Genomic DNA, 17,766 nt, shown 5'->3' with positions numbered 1-17,766 from the left:
TTAAGAAATTCAATACAGGAATATGGCTTATAAGAAATAGATAAACATCTGATTAAATAGACAATGCAAGCCCAATTAAACCAGTCCAGCAAATCACACCCATGTAAATACAAATCAAGCACATCACATCCGATTACTTTGTTTCCTTTGTACTCACACTTGAGTAGAATATTTGAAAGAAGATGGAGTTAGAAGAAAGCTGTTTACTCACAGCCAAGAAACAAAAGACCCCAACAAAGCCAAAAACCTCCAGAGGTTCCACCCTTACTTTTTTGAAAATCCGGTTTCCTGATTGGTCCTCTGGTCAGGTGTTTGGCTCCCTTTGTAAACCCTTTACAGTAAAAGAAAATTAACCCTTACCTTACCTATCTACTTATGACAGCATGCACTCAACTTTATATAGTCTGTTGCCAAAAACCGAATTCTGTAAAATCAGAGTAATCCTGTAGTGTAGACACACCCTAAGAAGCCATCCTCTTAGGGAAATTTGCATCCCTGCTAATCACAGGTTGTATGGTTTTATGTCTCACAGGAACAATAGGATTTTAAACAATGACTGGCAGGCAGAGAGTGGAGGCTGTCTCCACGTGTTGTGTCTCGGCGATGCCTTTGTTTATAGGGTGAACTGAACTTTACACTCGATTAGCATCAGGATATGGCATGGAATCAAATACCGCCTGGAAAGAGACTGGAGCTGTTTAGCTCTGCCTGTCCCTCCCTCCCACACACACACAAGTCTTCTCTCGAGGCAAGAACTTGCCTCTAAACTTGCTTCCTTGTGTGCGTGTGTAAGGAAGGGAAGGTGGGAGGAGGATCCGAGTGACACAGAAGGGGCTCAGAGGGGAAGTAGAACCAGGGCTCTCACTTCTGGGATAGTTATATAATGCAATGGACAGCCAGCAGCAGAATAACCAGCAGTATTTCCGATCGGATAGCAGCGACTCCTCAGCATGCATGATGGGGGCCGGAGCAGGTCATAAGGACGAGCCCGGCTCCGGGAAGAGGAGAAAGAAGCATTGCAGCCCGGTGTGGATCGCCATGGCTGTGATGTCCATCCTGGCTCTGCAGATCGCCTCTACCACGGGGCTCTTCGTGTATTTCACCATGTCGATTTCCAAGGTGAGGCAGAAGCAGTAGCACGGAAACTCACTCGCTCTGGTTTGCAAGGGGGGGAGGTGAGATCTTTGTGCATTGCAGCTTTTAACCCCACTTTCGGGGAGATTCCGATGCACTGGCAACAAGAGCTGTGAACTGCAAACTCTTTCGTGTGCAACCTTTGGTTTCTTTTCAGGGTGATTTTAAATTCAAATATAGGGTTTTGCTTAAGAAAACTACTGGCACAGTGGAGGAGGATTTTATTTCCAGAGGTCTCCTTTTGTTCATGCATTCAAAGCAGTTGTGAAAATCGTGAACTAGCCTCCAATTCCTTGCTACTCATTCCCTTCCCCCCCCCCACCCCCTTTCCCCGTTGGACTGAATCATTGAGCTTTGAAAAGGTGACTAATCGCTTCCTTGATCAATGCAAAAAATATCATTTCAGGTGAGCGATGCAGCTCCTGTGAAAAGCGTAGGTGTAATTCTGAAAGCAGCCCAGGAGCCTGGAAGCATCGGGCTGCCTTTACTTGCATGTTCTCCCTCTCTGGCCAGAGTTCTGCACAGTTTTACAACGGGATCTTGTAGTCAGTCAAAGCTCCTGGTTTTGTTTGTGCATGTGGCAACTCTTTTCCCCAGCGGCCGGGCGGGCTCCCTAATTATCCCAGCTGTGATTTGAGCAATGCCAATAGAGCGATTGCAGCTTTACAAGAAACTGAAAGCGTCTCCACCTTCCTTAGAGGAAAACGCAAGGTGCCTTAATAACGATCAAACCCGAAACTATTGTTCTCGCGCATAGTCCCTGCAGCGCAGGTCTCTGCCTGGCTGTGACCTGCCGTGTCCCAGTTCAAACCCACTTTAGATGGGGGCTAAACGTGGAGCGAGGTGCCACCTTTGCTACTTTGCCTTGTGGCACCTCCCACCCCCAATGTACAAGCAGGCACCAAATATTTTTCCCTTTTAAATATGAGATTTTTTTTTTGCATCAATTACTATCTTGCCAAATTGAGCAATAGGCAAATCCCACCGAATGAGGGGGGTTTGTGTGTGTCTGGATCCACACAGACATGGAGGAATCTACCTGTTTTGTACTTTGCTGATAACAGTGACTGAGGAATGACCCAGTCTTATCCCCCTGGATAGAGGGCGAGAGGGAGAGAAATTACCTCCTGTTAAACAGGCTAAATCAGGAAAAGTTGGGGAATGGAGAACTTTCATTGTGTGTTTGGTGCTTAGATGCTGCAGTGATGAAAGCCCCAGGAAAGACTAGATAGGGAGCAGAGTTTTACCAGGAAGAAAATAAACTTTTAGGGCTAAGTGACCAAAGATAACGAGTAATTCAGTCTCATGCTCCTGCGTGCCAGGCTCCAGTTTATCCCAGCAGGAGACAGGGAAGAATTTCCCCCTTCCCACAAACATAATTGCGCAATTGCCTATATATGGAGGTGTCGGGGGTGGGGGTTTGCCATCTTTACTGCATCAGGTATTGGTCACTGTTGGAGTCAGTACTCTGTGATTGGGTATATCAAGACACGGGGGCTGCTGGACTAGGGGCCTAATCCAAAACCCATTAAAGTCAATGGAAAGATTCCTGTTGACTCATTTGGGCTTTAGATCAGACTCTATGTGGTGCAGGGGTCTGGTCTGCAATGTCAGGGGTCAGGCTACTGCAGTATATGAGCCGGTGATCTGACCTGGCAATGAGAACTCGATGAGACCTTAAGAGCCAGACCCTGAACTGCCGACGCACCCATGACTCTCATTGACTTCACTGGGAGTTAAGGTCTTAAATAAGGCAGCCTCAAGCAGTAAATCTGCCTCAGTGCAGGCAACAGTTTAAAAACATGTAACATAATAAATAAGCCACATCGGAAAAACTGCTTTTCTCTAATTCAGCTTCCCCTCAGATGCTAGAGTGTAGGGAGCTGTCTGCATGATTTAAAATGTTGAGCTGTTGCTGCTGTTCACAACCCATTAAAAAGCTCCTAGTAGCAGAAGAGCTGTACAATCCATTGTACTTGTTCCCACCACGTGTCTAAACCCATCTGACAATAACCATTAACAGGTGTTGGGAAATCAGTTTGGAGTAGTAAGGAATCATTTATGCTGGTTGGATACAATTTTCAAAAGCATCCAAGTGACTAAGGATTCTAAGTCCCATTTTCAAAAGTGATTTAGGACCAAATTGACAAATGTAAGTGCCTGAGCAGGGTAGGTGCCTAACTCCCATTGGTTACACTGCGTAAGCATTTTTGTGCCTTCCACTAGGCAAATAAATACCTGAACTCTGGGCACTCAGGAGCCTAAGTCTCACTGAAAGTCAATGGGGCCTTCTGTTCCACTGGAAATTGTACCAATTACCTTATGTAAAACATTACCCCCAAATCTGGCATTTATGCTTTGGGCTGCGCAAACAGTGAGCCCAAGTCTCCTCTCCCATCAGGAGTCTGTCCTATTACACAGTTTTATTTGAGTAGCATCCAGTACAGCCAATCAAAAGCTGAATCCACGGTGCTAGGAGCTGCTCCGAGGAGTTTACAATCCAAGACCCAGATCCTGCAAGCCGTCCAATACAGGCAGACCCCTCTGCCCATGCTGAGCACTGTCTACTTCACTGCCACTTCATGCTGGCCCAGAAACCAGTCTGTGTGGAACAGCTTACAGCCTCGGGGACACAGAATCCAAACTACATAGAAAGGGTGAGGAGAGAGGGACACAGACAAATATGTACAATGTTATAGGGAGATATACAAAAGCATGTGTGGATCATTATCATATGCAGAGGAAATCAGTGCTAGCTATCGCCATCTTTCTCTCTAGTTATCATTAGCTGTCACATTTCTTCTAGGCATTGGAAGGCAATGGAGTTCAACAGAGCTTCATTTGAGCTTGGGCTTGGCAGTTCAGAGCCCCAGCACCTCTGGGCTTCGCAGTTCATGGCCTCAGCACCTCTGAGCTTGGCAGTTCTCAGTCCCAGGACCTCTGGGCCTGGCAGTTCACAGCCCCGGGACATCTGGACTTGCTACATTAGTTATGAAAGTAAATGGCTGAAGCCCTGGTACCCCTTTCATTACAAACTAAGTGCTGGAGTTCAGTGATGTAAAAGCAGCATTAGTGAGATCAGAATCTGTCCATCTTAAACCAGGGTTGGATGAGGTATTTTTGAGAGAAGTATGGCAATGATCAGTGAGTATGTTGGCAGTGACGGGGAGAATAATTATTGATGATTATTACAGGGCCCCATTGTGCTAGGTACTGTACACAAACACAGCACCCAAAGAATGTCCCCACCCCAAAGAGTTTATAATCTAAGATGAGAGACAAGGGGGGGATACAAGAACAGACAGCTGGGGGCTGCCCAAGGAAAGAATGAGACAATTCTGGCCAGCATGGCCTGTGACAGCTGCACAGCACGGTTTTGGAATGGCGTGGGAAGAGTTCTGAACTTGCTTTGTTTCATTTTCCCAGAAGCTGGTGTCCCTTTCCTGCCCCGGGATATGTGAAGTTTTCATTTCCTAGGGTTGTATGAAATGTACTAAACAGGTAGTGGGACACGTGCCATGGGATAAAGATGTGTTTACTGAAAAGTGCAGAGTCTAGTCAACCTTCTTCAGTAGGATTTGAGGAATTACTTAATAGTTTAGCAACGTACAAGAGTGGGATAATTGCATACTAAGTTACTGCTTGTTCATGAGTCTTTAGGGTGCATCTACACTATGGGGACTTGACCCACAGAGCTATGCTGGCATAACCCCATAGTATAGATGCAGCCTACAGCAACAGAAGTTTTTTCTTGCAGCATAGGAACAGCACCTCCACAAATGAAGTTACCAGTGTCGATGGAAACATTCTTCTTTTGTCACAGCTGCATCTAGCCGGGGGTCATGGTGGCATAACTAAATTGGTCAGGAGTGTACTCATATTAACTTTTCACGTATGCCAGATCGTAGTCTGAGCCAGCTACTATAGTCTTTCTGATAAGGAGGAGATGTCACCGCAGTCCCCTGCCCCTGGGAGTTCACAGTGAAGAGCAAGACCCAGCAGCTAGTCAAAGGGCACAGAAACGGCAAAACTCTCCTGCTTCCTACAGGATTAGAATGAGACAAAGGATTCAGCCTGGGGAAAGCCAGCAGGGACTGGGCACTGTACTGCTGCCTAGGTGGGTAACTAACCCTACAGGGATGCCCGAAGGACCATGCTGGGTACAGTATTTTAATTCTCCAGCTGTTCGGTTTCCCATAGGTAATGAACTGGGAGGCAGGGCAGGCCTCAGCCCAGTTTCAAAACCACTCACTCAGCAGGTCCCCTGGTTGGCAGTTTGAACAGGGAGTCCAAGGACCGATTGTTCCCGTGACCCAGCTCCCCTCTCTCCTTTACTGGGGGATACCTGTAGGTCAGGGTTGAGGCAGACTGGCAGTGAAGGGGACATTTGGCCTGCTGGATGGCCGCACATGCCCTGCAGTTAGAGGACTCTATTCTCCAGGGCTGTGAGCCAAGCACCTCTCCCCAGCATGATTGTTTGTCTGGGCTGGTGAGTCATGCTGAGCGAGGAGACAAAAACATGACACCGCAGATTTAATCAGCCGGAGGGGAGGCTAGGCCTGGGTGTTTATTACAGACTGAGTCAATTTCACAATGCCTAACCTAATTCTCTGGTGGTAATAAGGCAATGGGAGAGCTGCCCATTCAGTGCACTGAGCCAAGATGTACAGGCATTTCAGCCTCAGCACAGCTGTAGGCTCCATATGGTGCTGCATTCCAGTTTTTCTCCTTTATTTCCTTAGCAAGACACACTAAATCAGTGCCCTCCCCAAACAGGGGCAGCCCTCTCTGAAGCGCTGGGGCCATCTGTTCCCCAAGGACACAGTGCTGCAGGGGCTGAGATTCTGCACCAGCGGGAACATCCATTGCACATTTTGGCTAACAAACAGGTGCAGGGTCGGATGCTGCCGAGGCTTAGAATTAGGCAGTGGAGCCTTTTGCCTCTAGGTCACTGGTTCAAATTCAGCCCAGCTGGGGAGTAACCACAAACATCGACCCTCTGAGGCCCATGAGAAATAACTCAGGGGCCTCAGGCTAGGTCCTGCATCAGAATTGGCACTAACTGGAAGCCTCAGCAGTGAGAAAGGACTGAACAGACCGTAGAGACTTCCAGGAGGGACGATGGGATTGAGGCATGCAAAGCAGGGCCAGGCTGCTACATCAAACTCTAGAATCTCAGCATGTAGCACGGGCCTCTCCGCTTGCTAACTAAAGCTGCCTTGCCCACAATGCTGCTTGCTTGCTGTGTCACCTATTGCCAATGGGACATGGGCTGCATTCACTTTCGCCTGCAGGGTAATCAGTCTCAGCACTAATTCCATGGACACTCCAAGCACAAGCACCTCACTGCAACAAAATGGAGCGAGGTCTCATTTGTCACAGCCATCATCCATGTCAGCGAATAGCCACCCAGCATGTCTGGTCTCAAGAGGGCATAGCTAGCAGCAGTGTTCAGCTGGAAATGGTTCAGTTCATCTCCTCGGGGTTGATGCAGATATTTACAAGGGGCGGATTAAAGCAGGAGCTGGGGTTTGTGAGGAGAGTGGGCCCAGAAGGAGCACTCAGCTCCTATTACACTGGGCTCAGGCTGCCAGGCAGGAGGATCAGAAACTCTGGAGTAGGAGAAAGAACCCTGTGCAGATGAGAAAGAGAGCTCAAAGAGCCAGATCCTGCCAGGTGCTGAGCAAGCTTGACTCCCAGTGACATCAATGGATGTTGAGGGTGCTCAGTGCCTAGCAGGTTCAGGCCAGAAGTGATGGGGAGCTTAGCCCCAGGAGTTTCTCCAGCAAGGAGCCGAGTCCCAGCTTGTCTCCTGAGCATAAAAGCATTTGCCACTGTTCCTACTCAGCACGGAAATAAAATGATTCTAAGACAGTGGGAAATGCTTTGGGAGAACAGTTAATTCCAGGGGCTGATCAGGCCTGTTCACCAGGGATCCCTCCAGGGCAGAGATGAGACAGGAGGGCAGGGCAGCCTGCAGGAAGTTCCCCTTGACATTGCCTGTCCTCTACCTGTTCTGTAGATGGAAGGCTCTGGTCTTCCAGGCTGTTAAACCACCATCTTTCACCACAGTCAGATTCACACAGCCACAGTAACGTGGCCTGCGGGCAGCTTTGCCTAGCAGCATTGCTACTAGGGCTTCAGGCTGGGCTTTGCTGATGGACAAGCCAGAAGCCAGATGTCCTAGGTTTGATCGCTGGGACTTGGGTTGCAACATGACTGAAATCCCCTGAAGAAGAGCTCTATATAAGCTCGAAAGCTTGTCCCTCTCACCAACAGAAGTTGGTCCAATGAAGGATATGACTGCACCCACCTTGTCTCTCTGACATCCTGGGACTGACACGGCTACAACATGGCATGAAACTGCCTTCGACAATCTCAGCTCTGCCATTAGCTTAACAGAAACACCCCCTCTTTCTTCCCCTCACCCCCCCATGTATCTAAGCCAGCAGCCCTAGGGGGTCCAAAATCCTGAATCAAATCCCCCCACAATCACAAAGGGAAATAAAAATCAGATTTTAAAAATAATAGCTATGGGATCCTTGCCTCCAGAGCCTTTGAGTCACCTTTTCAATGTTTTCTCTGCAATGAGGAGAGCTAGAAACTTAGTGGGTGTCCCCCCCTCGGCCCCCAATGAAAGCTCAGATTCTTACTTCACACACAGCCCTAGTAGAACTGCCTCAGCTGGACACATACCAGCTTGCTGTGTTTGGGTCCCACCATGCTAGACCCATGTCCCTTCCCTTGGGCAGTCCTCCAGCACTCACTCTCCAGGCCTCTTTGGCACATTTCCTAGGCACAGGCTCTAGCTCTGTTACTTTGTCACAGAAATGGAACTATGCAACCCATCTGCTGTAGGCCCCCCAATACCAACACTGACACCACCACGCCGACACCCAGGGGTGTAACACACTCTGTTCCTGAGACCACCTTGATGGGACCCTGGCTTTACAGCTACCTCTTCAGGGGCACACAGCAGTGAAAGCAGACAGACAGGTTTTGAAAGAGTTTCTAAACACAATCACTCTTTAACTAGCACAAGAAATACACTGATCCAGGCAAAATAAGAAATACCCATGCACGTTTCCCTGCCTCAGTTTCCTCACCATGCTTGAGCATTTTCTGGCCTCAGGGCAGAGCTCTCTGGGATGTCCAGGATCCTTCTGCAGCTCATGGATTCTCCTCTGGATCATGGAGTCTCTCTCTCCTCCGCGTCAGTTTCTCTTGACTTTGGGTGGTCCTGCAGTGAGTTAAACAGATCCCCCTGCTACAAAAGCATGTCCTTTCTCTTGCTTCAGGTTCTCCAGTGTTTCTGTGTCACCTGAGTTTAGAAGTCCTACTACCAGCACCTGGTTCTGCTGCTGGGGAAATTCCACTACTCCAAACCCCAGCCCACTGCAGAGAAGTTGGAGAAAATTGGCTTCCCCCAGATGCCTCATTGTTCTGTCTGGGCTGTCTATTTACTAGTTGGTAGCTTTCAATGACTGTCTCTTTCAAAGACAAAGTGGAAGAGGTAATATGACTTATCGGACCAACTTCTGTTGGTGAGAAAGACAAGCTTTTGAGCTTGCACAGATCTGAAGAAGACCTGAAGAGCTCTGTGTAAACACAAAAGTCTCTCTCACCAACAGAAGTTGGTCCAATAAAAGACGTTACTGCACTCACTTTATGCCTCTAACATCCAGGGACCAACACGGCTACACCATCATCTTTGAAAGGCAGACTTGTAGGCACCACTCCCCTCCCCTTAGCACAAGAAGCATGAGGCAGCGCTCAAAATACAACAGTCATAAGGATAGAGACAACTCATAAAATCAAGCTAGAATTTATAAATTGTACACAGATTCCCCAGATTGTCAGATTCACGTTTTCACATGATTCCAGGAGCTGGAGGTTCAATGAAGACATCAAATATCAGAAGACTAACAATAAAATTGCATGAGATAGCAACACTGCTCAGCTATCGATCACTAATGTGCCAAGCAGTGCAGGAGTCTATTCCAGGAACTGTACTTCAATAGCACTCATCATGCTAGATCTCCCAGTGCTTTGCTGAAGCTAGCAAGGGGACCTGAGGCCCAGACAGGGGAGATGACTTGAATGAGGTTGCACAGCAAGTCAATGGCAGAGCTCAGGGATTGAATCCAGGTCTCATGGCTCATCCACTGGCTGGTTAATACCCGAGCATCACATTCACATCACAAGATCTCAGCCCCTCTGGCACTGAGATCAGAGAAGCACAGGCTTATTCGCAGTTCCTGCATCCAAGCCTGGCACAGGGCTTACTCTGGATGAGTATCAAAAAGAACAACAACAGTCCATATTTACATAGGCCTGGATCACATCAGCTGAGGTCTCCCTCTGCACCCTACAGCTCACCCATGCATGCAATCCTTTGTACGTTCAAGAGGCTGCTTCGTTTAATCGATTCAACTTATCTTATTTTCCAGTTAAAAGCCCAGACTCAGGGGAGCTCAGAGGAGCTGAAGTGTTTGCAGCTGATCAACAAATTGCAGGAAGTCTCAGACTTGGAGGAGCTGATTGGCAACCAGTCCTGCCTCAAGCTGGCCAATAGCATCAAATCCTATGTGACCATGGTGAGTCCACAACAAACCACAGACTGCGTGTGGGGAAGGAAGGGAAGAGGGAGGTAGGCACTTGCCAAGGAAGACCCTAGAACACCACAGAGGGTGACATTCCAGCAGAAGGTCTTGGGCCAGTCCCTACAGGTGTCTAATTCCAATCAGTTCCCAGGTCAGGAGGGACTCAAAGTTGGTACCATCTGGTGGCTGTTGATGGCCCATATGAAATGAGTTGGTGTATCTCAATCTAGGATCTCATGGACAACATCACAGAAGCCACTCTATCAATGGGAAAGCCTTTGTTGGCCTCGCGGGGTAGAGAGGCCAGGGAATTAGTTCAGCTCCCTCCTTCACTTCCACCCTTGCCTGCTCTGACAGGGTTACCTGCTACTGCCATTGAGTGTCTGTGGCCAAACCAGAACTGAATGTGGTTAAAGGGGAGGGGCACAGATAGAAATCTTGCTCTGAACAGGGATGTGATGTGGTTTCTGAGATGGTGTTGGACCAGGTCTGTCCCTGTCTGCATTTGCCATCAAACCAATGCCAATTCCAATGCCAGCAATGGGTCAATTTCCTAGTGCAGATGCTGCCAATGTGCCTCAGTTTCTTCATCTGTAATACTCATCTCAAGGGGAGGGGGATTCTTAACAATTTTTGAGCTTCCCAGGTGGACAATGGTAGAGTAAAGCAGAGGGGCGGCAGCAGGATGTGCCTGGTGCTTTATCCTGCCAGGAGGGGCTTATTGTCCGATTGAGCTTGTTGACAGGACTAGAAGCAACGACAGATGTGGGGGCCTGGAACAGGTAACAGGACACAAGGGAGTTGGGGAAAGTCTCCTGTTTACTCACTCACCTCTCCTCTTGCCTTCCAGGTGACAGAGAACATTATCCACAGGAGCGCACTGAAGGGTGAGTTTCTGGCCCCTGGCAGGAGGGAGCAGGGCAAGTGCCCTTCTGCACAGGGGATAGAAATGGCTACATTCACTTAAATCTGCTTTTAAATGTGTGAAGATCTCACTCATCTGGCCAGCGTGGGTCCCTGTTAAGTTTGATGGGAAGCACTCGATTTTCCAAAGCAGCCTGTGACAGAGCAGATGGCCTTTTACACGTCCACCTTCCTGTGCGTGTAATGCTCAGATTTATGCACAGCCAGAGGATAGTGAAACTAGACTGGTCGGGGTGTTGGTCAGTTTCACTTCCTGGTAGGGGTGCACTGGCACAGAGCTGTGCTTGCTCACCCCAAAGCGAACCAGCAGCAGCATCTCCACTGAAGTCACTGGAGTCACAGCAGGATGAAAGCAGTGTTAGGGAGAGGAGAATTGAGACTGTTGTGTTAAGTCACCAGAACCAGATGGGATTCACCCAAGAGTTCTGAAGGAACTCACATGTGAAATTGCAAAGCTACTAACTGTGGTATGTAACCTATGACTTAAATCAGCTTCTGTACCAGGTGACTGGAGGATGGCTAATATAACACCAATTATTTAAAAAGGCACCAGAGGCAATCCTGGCATTTACAGGCTGGTAAGCCTAACTTCAGAACCAGGTAAATTGATTGAAACTATAGTAAAGAATACAATTATCAGACAAGTAGATGAACACAATTTGTTGGGGGAAGAGTCAACACAGGTTTTGCAAAGGGAAATTATGCCTCACCAATCTATTATAATTCTTTGAGGGGGTTAGGTCAACAAACATGTGGACAAGGGTGATTCAGTGACATGGTATACTTGGACTTTCAGAAAGCATTTGAAAGTCCCTCACCAAAGGCTGTTAAGGAAAGTAAACAGTCATGGGATAAGAGGGAAGTCCTCTCATGGATCAGTAACCAGTTAAAAGACAGGAAACAAAGGGTAGGAATAATTGGTCAGTTTTCAGAATGGAGAGAAGTAAATAGTGGTGTCCCCCATGGGTCTGCATTGGGACCAGTGCTGTTCAACATAGTGATACATGATCTGGAAAAAGGGGTAAACAGTGAAGTGGCAAAATTTGCAGATGATGCAAAATTACTCAAGATAATTATGTACAAAGCAGACTGTGAAGAATTACCAAGAGATCTCACAAAACTGGATGAATGGGCAACAAAATGGCAGATGAAATTCAGTGTTGATAAATGCAAAGTAATGCACATGGGAAACATAATTCCAATTATACATACAAAATAATGGGATCTAAATAGGACCTAAATTAGCTATTACCACTCAGGAAGAGATCTTGGAGTCATTACAGATAGTTCTCTGAAAACATCCGTGCAATGTGCAGCAGCAGTCAACAAAACTAACAGAATGCTAGGAACCATTGGGAAAGAGATCGATAAGATAGAAAATATCATAATGCATAGTATAAATCTATGGTACGCCCACACCTTGAATACGGCATGCAGTTCCGATTGTCCCATCTCAAAAAGGATATGTTAGAATTAGAAAAGGTACAGAGAAGGGCAACAAAAATGATCAGGGGTATGAAACAGCTTCCGTCTGAGGAGAGATTAAAAAGATTGGGACTTTTCAGTTTGGAAAAGAGATGACTAAGGGGGGATATGATAGAGGTCTATGAAATCATGACTGGTGTGGAGAAGATGAATAAGGAAATGTTATTTACTTCTCATAAGACAAGAACCCGGGGTCACCCAATGAAATTAACAGGCAGTGGGTTTAAAAATAAACAAAAGGAAGAAGTACTTAACACAATGCACAGTGTGGAACTCGTTCCCAGGGGATGTTGTGAAGGCCAAAGCTATACATATAAAATAATGGGGTCTAAATTAGCTGTTACCACTCAAGAAAGAGATCTTGGAGCCATTGTGGGTAGCTCTCTGAAAACATCAGCCCAATGTGTAGGGGCTGTCAAAAAAAGAATTGGTTAAGTTCATGGAGGATATGTCCATCAATGACTATTAGCCAAGATGATCAGGTATGCGATCCCATGTTCTGAGTCTTCCTAGCCTCTGATTGCCAGAAGCTGGGAATGAGTGGCAGGGGATGCATTACTTGATGATTGCCTGTTCTGTTCACTCCCTCTGATGCACCTGGCATTGGCCACTGTTGGAAGACTGGGTACTGGACTAGATGGACCATTGGTCTGATCCAGTATGGCCATTCTTATGTTCTTATAAAAGCATTCTTTTTGCAAAAACCATGGTGAGCTTGTCAAAGGTGCTAACAGAGTTTGGTGTTCAAATGCCAGGAAATTGCAATGGAAGGTGGGTGGCCAGCTCCTTGAGGCTCCATTCCAACACCACCCTTCATTCTTGGGTTTAAATGGCCCCGACAGCCTGCCCCCTAACACACACACACACACACACACACACGTACATATGTACGTACGTGTCCAGGGCTGCGTTCCTTTCTCTCCTTTAGGGCTAAGGGATCTGTGCCAGGAGAAACATGGAATCCTGAACTCAGGTCTCACAGGCACCTTTCACTTCCCTGTAAATGCCTACTAGTAAGAGCAAGTCTCACCATGCTGGCTTCACAGCACTGAGGTGCTGAGTGCTGCTGTGGGGCATATGTGTGTCAGAGAGAGACACACACACTTTACAGCCTTTGCAGATCCTTGTTTCTTTCATTTCACCATAGAAGCCAGGAGGAGCTATTTCAACAGCTCCAGTGGGCAGCTGTCTACAAGAGCACCTGGCAAGCCCTCTGCCCACCTCACCCTCCGGCAGCAGAGCCCTTCCCAGGATGGTGAGTCTGGGTTCCCAATAGGATACCAGTGGTGCCCAGAGCCATGGGAGCCTGGGAACAGGGGAGGAGGGCGAGGAATGGGGAAGCCTTAGCCTAATGGCTGGTATTAGAAGACAGGCTTGTGGATTTGGACAGTGAGGGAAGGGGGGTAGAAAATTTTGTTGGCAGCTCCACTTCAGCTGTGGAGATTCAGGTTTGGGGCAGTTCTCTCCCCCACACTCTGATCTGGGCTGGGATCCTGGCTTTGTTTTTGTCTCAGGCCAATCCCTGTTTATTATCTGTGCCTGAAGCCCATCAGCTAGGTTGATGCCCAAGCATAGGATGCTATTTGCTCCCGTCAGCCCCGCAGTGACCTCTGCCTGTGTTCTCCCCTAGGAAGCTCAGCCCACTTTGGGGAGCTCTCCCAGTCCTGCCGACACCCCATCACCAGGTGGGAGGACAAGACCATGCACTCACATCTCCAGAACATCACCTACCGAGATGGCAAGCTGCGGGTGAGCCAGGCGGGCAAGTACTACATCTACTCGCAGATCTACTTCCGCTACCCCAGCGAGGGCGTCTCAGCCCGCATCTCGGGGCACCAGCTAGTACAGTGCATCAACCGCGAGACCTCCTATGGGCAGCCCATCCTGTTGCTCAAGGGCGTCGGCACCAAGTGCTGGGCACCCGAGGCAGACTATGGCCTGCATGCCCTCTACCAGGGCGGCCTCTTCGAGCTCAAGGCCGGTGACGAGCTTTTCGTCTCCGTCTCATCCCTGGCCATCGATTACGATGATACAGCGGCCAGTTACTTCGGGGCCTTCCGGCTCGAACTGTGAGGGGGTGGGGCCGGTGTTTAAATCCTCCTCCCATTGTACGATCTCATTGCAGACTCTCTTGATGTCACTGCCCTTGACGGCCCAGCTATGACAAACCTGGTCCAGGCTTTGATCTGATCACTGTTCCTGCCTTGCAAATCAACCTGTCCTAGCAGGTTATGGATGCTGTGACGTCTGCCAGGCCCCATGGATGGTGGCCAGGACAACTGCTCTCCTTGACTTACGGAGTGATGCCCTGATTCCGTTCCCATTGGGTTTTGCCTTTGGAGGGCTGCCCCCATAGCTGCAGAACAATTGTGGTCCCCTGTGGGGTGGAAGAGCCAGGGGAGCACCTCCAATGCACCCTCCACCCCATCATGGAGACAGAGCCATAGGAGGAGGCAGCAAACTGTGTGGAGGTCTCCAGTGAGAGCAGAACAGGGCTCCTCACCCCGTCCTCAGGGTGTTGGTGCCTTCCCCAGGGGTGGGCGCAGGGAGACGCCCTACATGCTGTGAAACTCACCCTTCAGATCCCTGAGGGTGTAAAGCCTGGGGGGACCCATAAGAGGGTCCATTTATCTCCCCCCAGCACACCAACCCCACATGTGGAAAGGACTCAGCTGTCAGCATGCTGCATACAGCCCCCTACCGGGGGGAAGGAGTCGGGCCAGGGAACATGGGTCTGCTCTGTTAGGATGGAGCAGATTGTATCTGATCCAGCCAGCACCAGCTTTGGAGCAGGCCATCACAAAACACACGACGACAACACTTTGAGATGATGTGACGCGCACAGCAACGTCATAGCGATGTGAGGGGAATGTGACATGGTGTAGCGTGATGGCATCAAATCTGCACATGGGGCTGTGCCACACCACGTCGCCACCTTGGTGTCCCCGTAGCCAGGATGTGACAGTCCAGTGTGGGTCTGAATCCAGGTCCTTCTCCCACTAGGTCACCTGGGTCCAGGGCATCTGCCTCTGTGCAGTACAGCAAGCTGCATGTTGTCTCAACACAGAGCCAGAGGGAGGAAAACAGAGACCAGGAAGCGAGATGACAGCAGAGTCTGCTCACTGCAGGCAGGGAATGTAGGTCAGTGGATTGGGTTCGCCCTTCTTTGCTCTTCCTGCCCCGCTGCACAGGTAGGTCTGAAACAGCCTGCAGGTATCTAGAGCTGGGCCTGAGCCACACACAGACACATTCTGCTTTCACCGAAGGTGAGATTTTAATCCGATACAACACTGCAGGTGCACACCACTAAATCTGCGTAAGAGGGTCTTAACTCATGTTAGCTGAAGTCAGTTTGTAATCTATTTAAGTGAAACTGGTTTGAGACCTTCTGAAATGGACTTGAGTGTCTATGGTGGGGTGGGGTGGCACCAATGGAACTAAATTAGTTCTAAATCAGCTTAGTTAAATGAGTGCACAAGCCATATAGACAAACCCAAAGCAACCCTGCGAGGGCCAGCGGCTCCACAGGACCCTCTCCCACCCATCCACTTCAGCACACCCCTCCCCTCTTCAGTGCTGCACGGTTTACAGCACGCCTGTCAGAAAGGACTTGATGCTACCAGGATTCTGGGTTAACATCCCCTCCTCGGTATTTGCTGCTCTGGTGACCCAGCTCAGAGCTGGCATGGCTGGCTGCTAATGGACAGGAGCGAAGAAATGCTGGTTTTAAATGCTATTTGAGGTGGGGTTAGTTTTTAAAGGAAAAGAAAAAGTTGTTAGGGCCAAGCTGTAGGTTTAGAGGAAGGGGACAGGGAGGTTACAGAGCCTGTGCTGAACGGAAGCGCTTGCAGGAAAGTAGACAGATTTCAGTGAATGTTTCTCCCAGAAAACACTTAACAGCTGGCTTTCCCTGGCTGAAAGTGACTCTGTGAAAACAGCATCTTCTGACTTGCAGATCTGCCTGCCATGTGGATCAGTCAGAGCTTCAGAAACAAAATATGCTTCATTCCTATCAGCCCTGCTGAGTCAGTGCATCTGAGAGCGTGTGAGCTGGATTCCATCCTGGCTCATGCATCACTAAGACCTGTATTGTTAACTAAGGCCTTGTCTGCACTGGGATTTCAGACAACAGTAGAGCTGCAATTATGCAAAATCTCTGGTGTAGACACAATTTACAGCAGTGCAGTTTATCCTGGGGTTTGTTGCCCCTGTACAAACTGCTTCAGCTGCACATTATGCCTTACCCTAGGGGTCTGCACTGGTACAGGTTCTCTGGTGGCTAAAATCCCACCATAGCCAAGGCCTAGGTCTCAATTGCATAGTCCACTTCTGCCCCCAATTACACCTTGAAGGCCCTGGGGTTGCACAGGTGTAGCTGAATGCAGATTTTGAACATCTAGCACTGAACCAAGCCTCACTGGCTCGTCCCACGCTAGGTGTAAGATACTTGTAGATTCTAGGCAGGCAGGAGAGAGACCCAGCTTCCATCTGTGTAATTACTTGTATATTCTGTGTATCATAATAGCACCACTAAGACTGTTGATATGTACAGACATGCTGGAATGAAGGATCGTCTCCAGTGAAGGCTGTGAGTATGCGCTGCCCAGCAGGGTGGACTTTTGATGTGAGATTTCTGTGCTTGTTCAATAAAACTTGTATTCAATCATTGCATTTGCATCTGTTTATACGGAGCAAGGCTGCTCTGCTGATCATGCTGCTGCATGACATCCAACCCGCCAAAGCCAGTTCAGGCTCATCATGCTTTTAGAGTGGGCACTGTGCCTGTAAGGGCTGAGCTTCCCAGACAAAGAGTCTGGGTGGAGCGCTGTGGCACTCGTGTTATACACAGCCAGTTGGTAGCAGGCATCCCGGCAGATTCAGAATAAAGCAGAGCTCTGCAAACACAGAGGCTCAGATACTCAAAATTATTTTGATGTTCAACTGCAGCCAAAATCAATGGGAGCTTGTCATAAGTAGATAGGTAAGGTAAGGGTTAATTTTCTTTTACTGTAAAGGGTTTACAAAGGGAACCAAAACCCTGACCAGAGGACCAATCAGGAAACCGGATCTTTCAAAAGTAAGGGTGGGAACCTCTGGAGGTTTTTGGCTTTGTTCTCTGTCTTTTTTGTTTTCCTCGGCTGTGAGAAAACAAGCTTTTCTTCTAACTCCATCTTATCTCAAATATTCTACTAAAAGTCTGTGAGTACAAAAGGAAACGAAGTAATCGGCTGTGATGTGCTTTGATTTGTATTGACCTGAATGTTGATTTGCTGGACTGATTTGAATTGGCTAATTTTTAAATCAGACTGGTTATTCATATTTTCCTATAAGCAAGAGCCTGTATTGATCTCTTAATGCAGTATTATTGTTCTGTATTTTCTTTCTTTTTATATAAAGTTTTCTTTTTTAAAACTTGTGGAAGTTTCTTTCCTGTGAGGAAAAAGGAAGGAAAAGCCAGGCTGTGGGTTATTTTCCTATCGTCCCCAGGGCGGAAACAGGCTACGGGAAGAGAGAAAGAATCACTTTAGTTTCCCTGTGTTTGAAACTGTCTCTTTGGAGAGAAAGGAGACAAGGTTTTCTTGGTATTGTGATGTAAAGGAGATTGCATCAATTCCCTCCA

General features: G+C 48.3%; 1 protein-coding gene across 1 annotated transcript; it reads left to right on the top strand.

The window, feature by feature from the left end:
- Positions 1 to 704: 704 nt before the first annotated feature.
- Positions 705 to 16,812, top strand: LOC116829120 (tumor necrosis factor ligand superfamily member 10-like). The gene is made up of 5 exons (XM_032787753.2): positions 705 to 1,119; positions 9,585 to 9,731; positions 10,588 to 10,624; positions 13,294 to 13,401; positions 13,777 to 16,812. Exons 1-5 carry the CDS (start codon positions 889 to 891, stop codon positions 14,217 to 14,219), a joined length of 966 nt encoding a protein of 321 aa, XP_032643644.1. The 5' UTR covers positions 705 to 888; the 3' UTR covers positions 14,220 to 16,812.
- The last annotated feature ends 954 nt before the right edge of the window (positions 16,813 to 17,766 follow it).

Source organism: Chelonoidis abingdonii, chromosome 8 (assembly GCF_003597395.2).
Source record: "Chelonoidis abingdonii isolate Lonesome George chromosome 8, CheloAbing_2.0, whole genome shotgun sequence".
Lineage (NCBI taxonomy): Eukaryota > Metazoa > Chordata > Testudines > Testudinidae > Chelonoidis > Chelonoidis abingdonii.
The sequence above is the reverse complement of the archived record's forward strand: the minus strand, read 5'-3'. Positions and strand labels throughout refer to the sequence as shown.

Coding starts and splice junctions, on each gene's coding strand:
- LOC116829120 (XM_032787753.2), top strand. CDS start 889: ATGGACAGCCAGCAGCAGAATAACCAGCAGTATTTCCGATCGGATAGC. Junction 10,625..13,293: donor CCACAGGAGCGCACTGAAGG/GTGAGTTTCTGG, acceptor ATTTCACCATAG/AAGCCAGGAGGAGCTATTTC. Junction 13,402..13,776: donor GCAGAGCCCTTCCCAGGATG/GTGAGTCTGGGT, acceptor GTTCTCCCCTAG/GAAGCTCAGCCCACTTTGGG.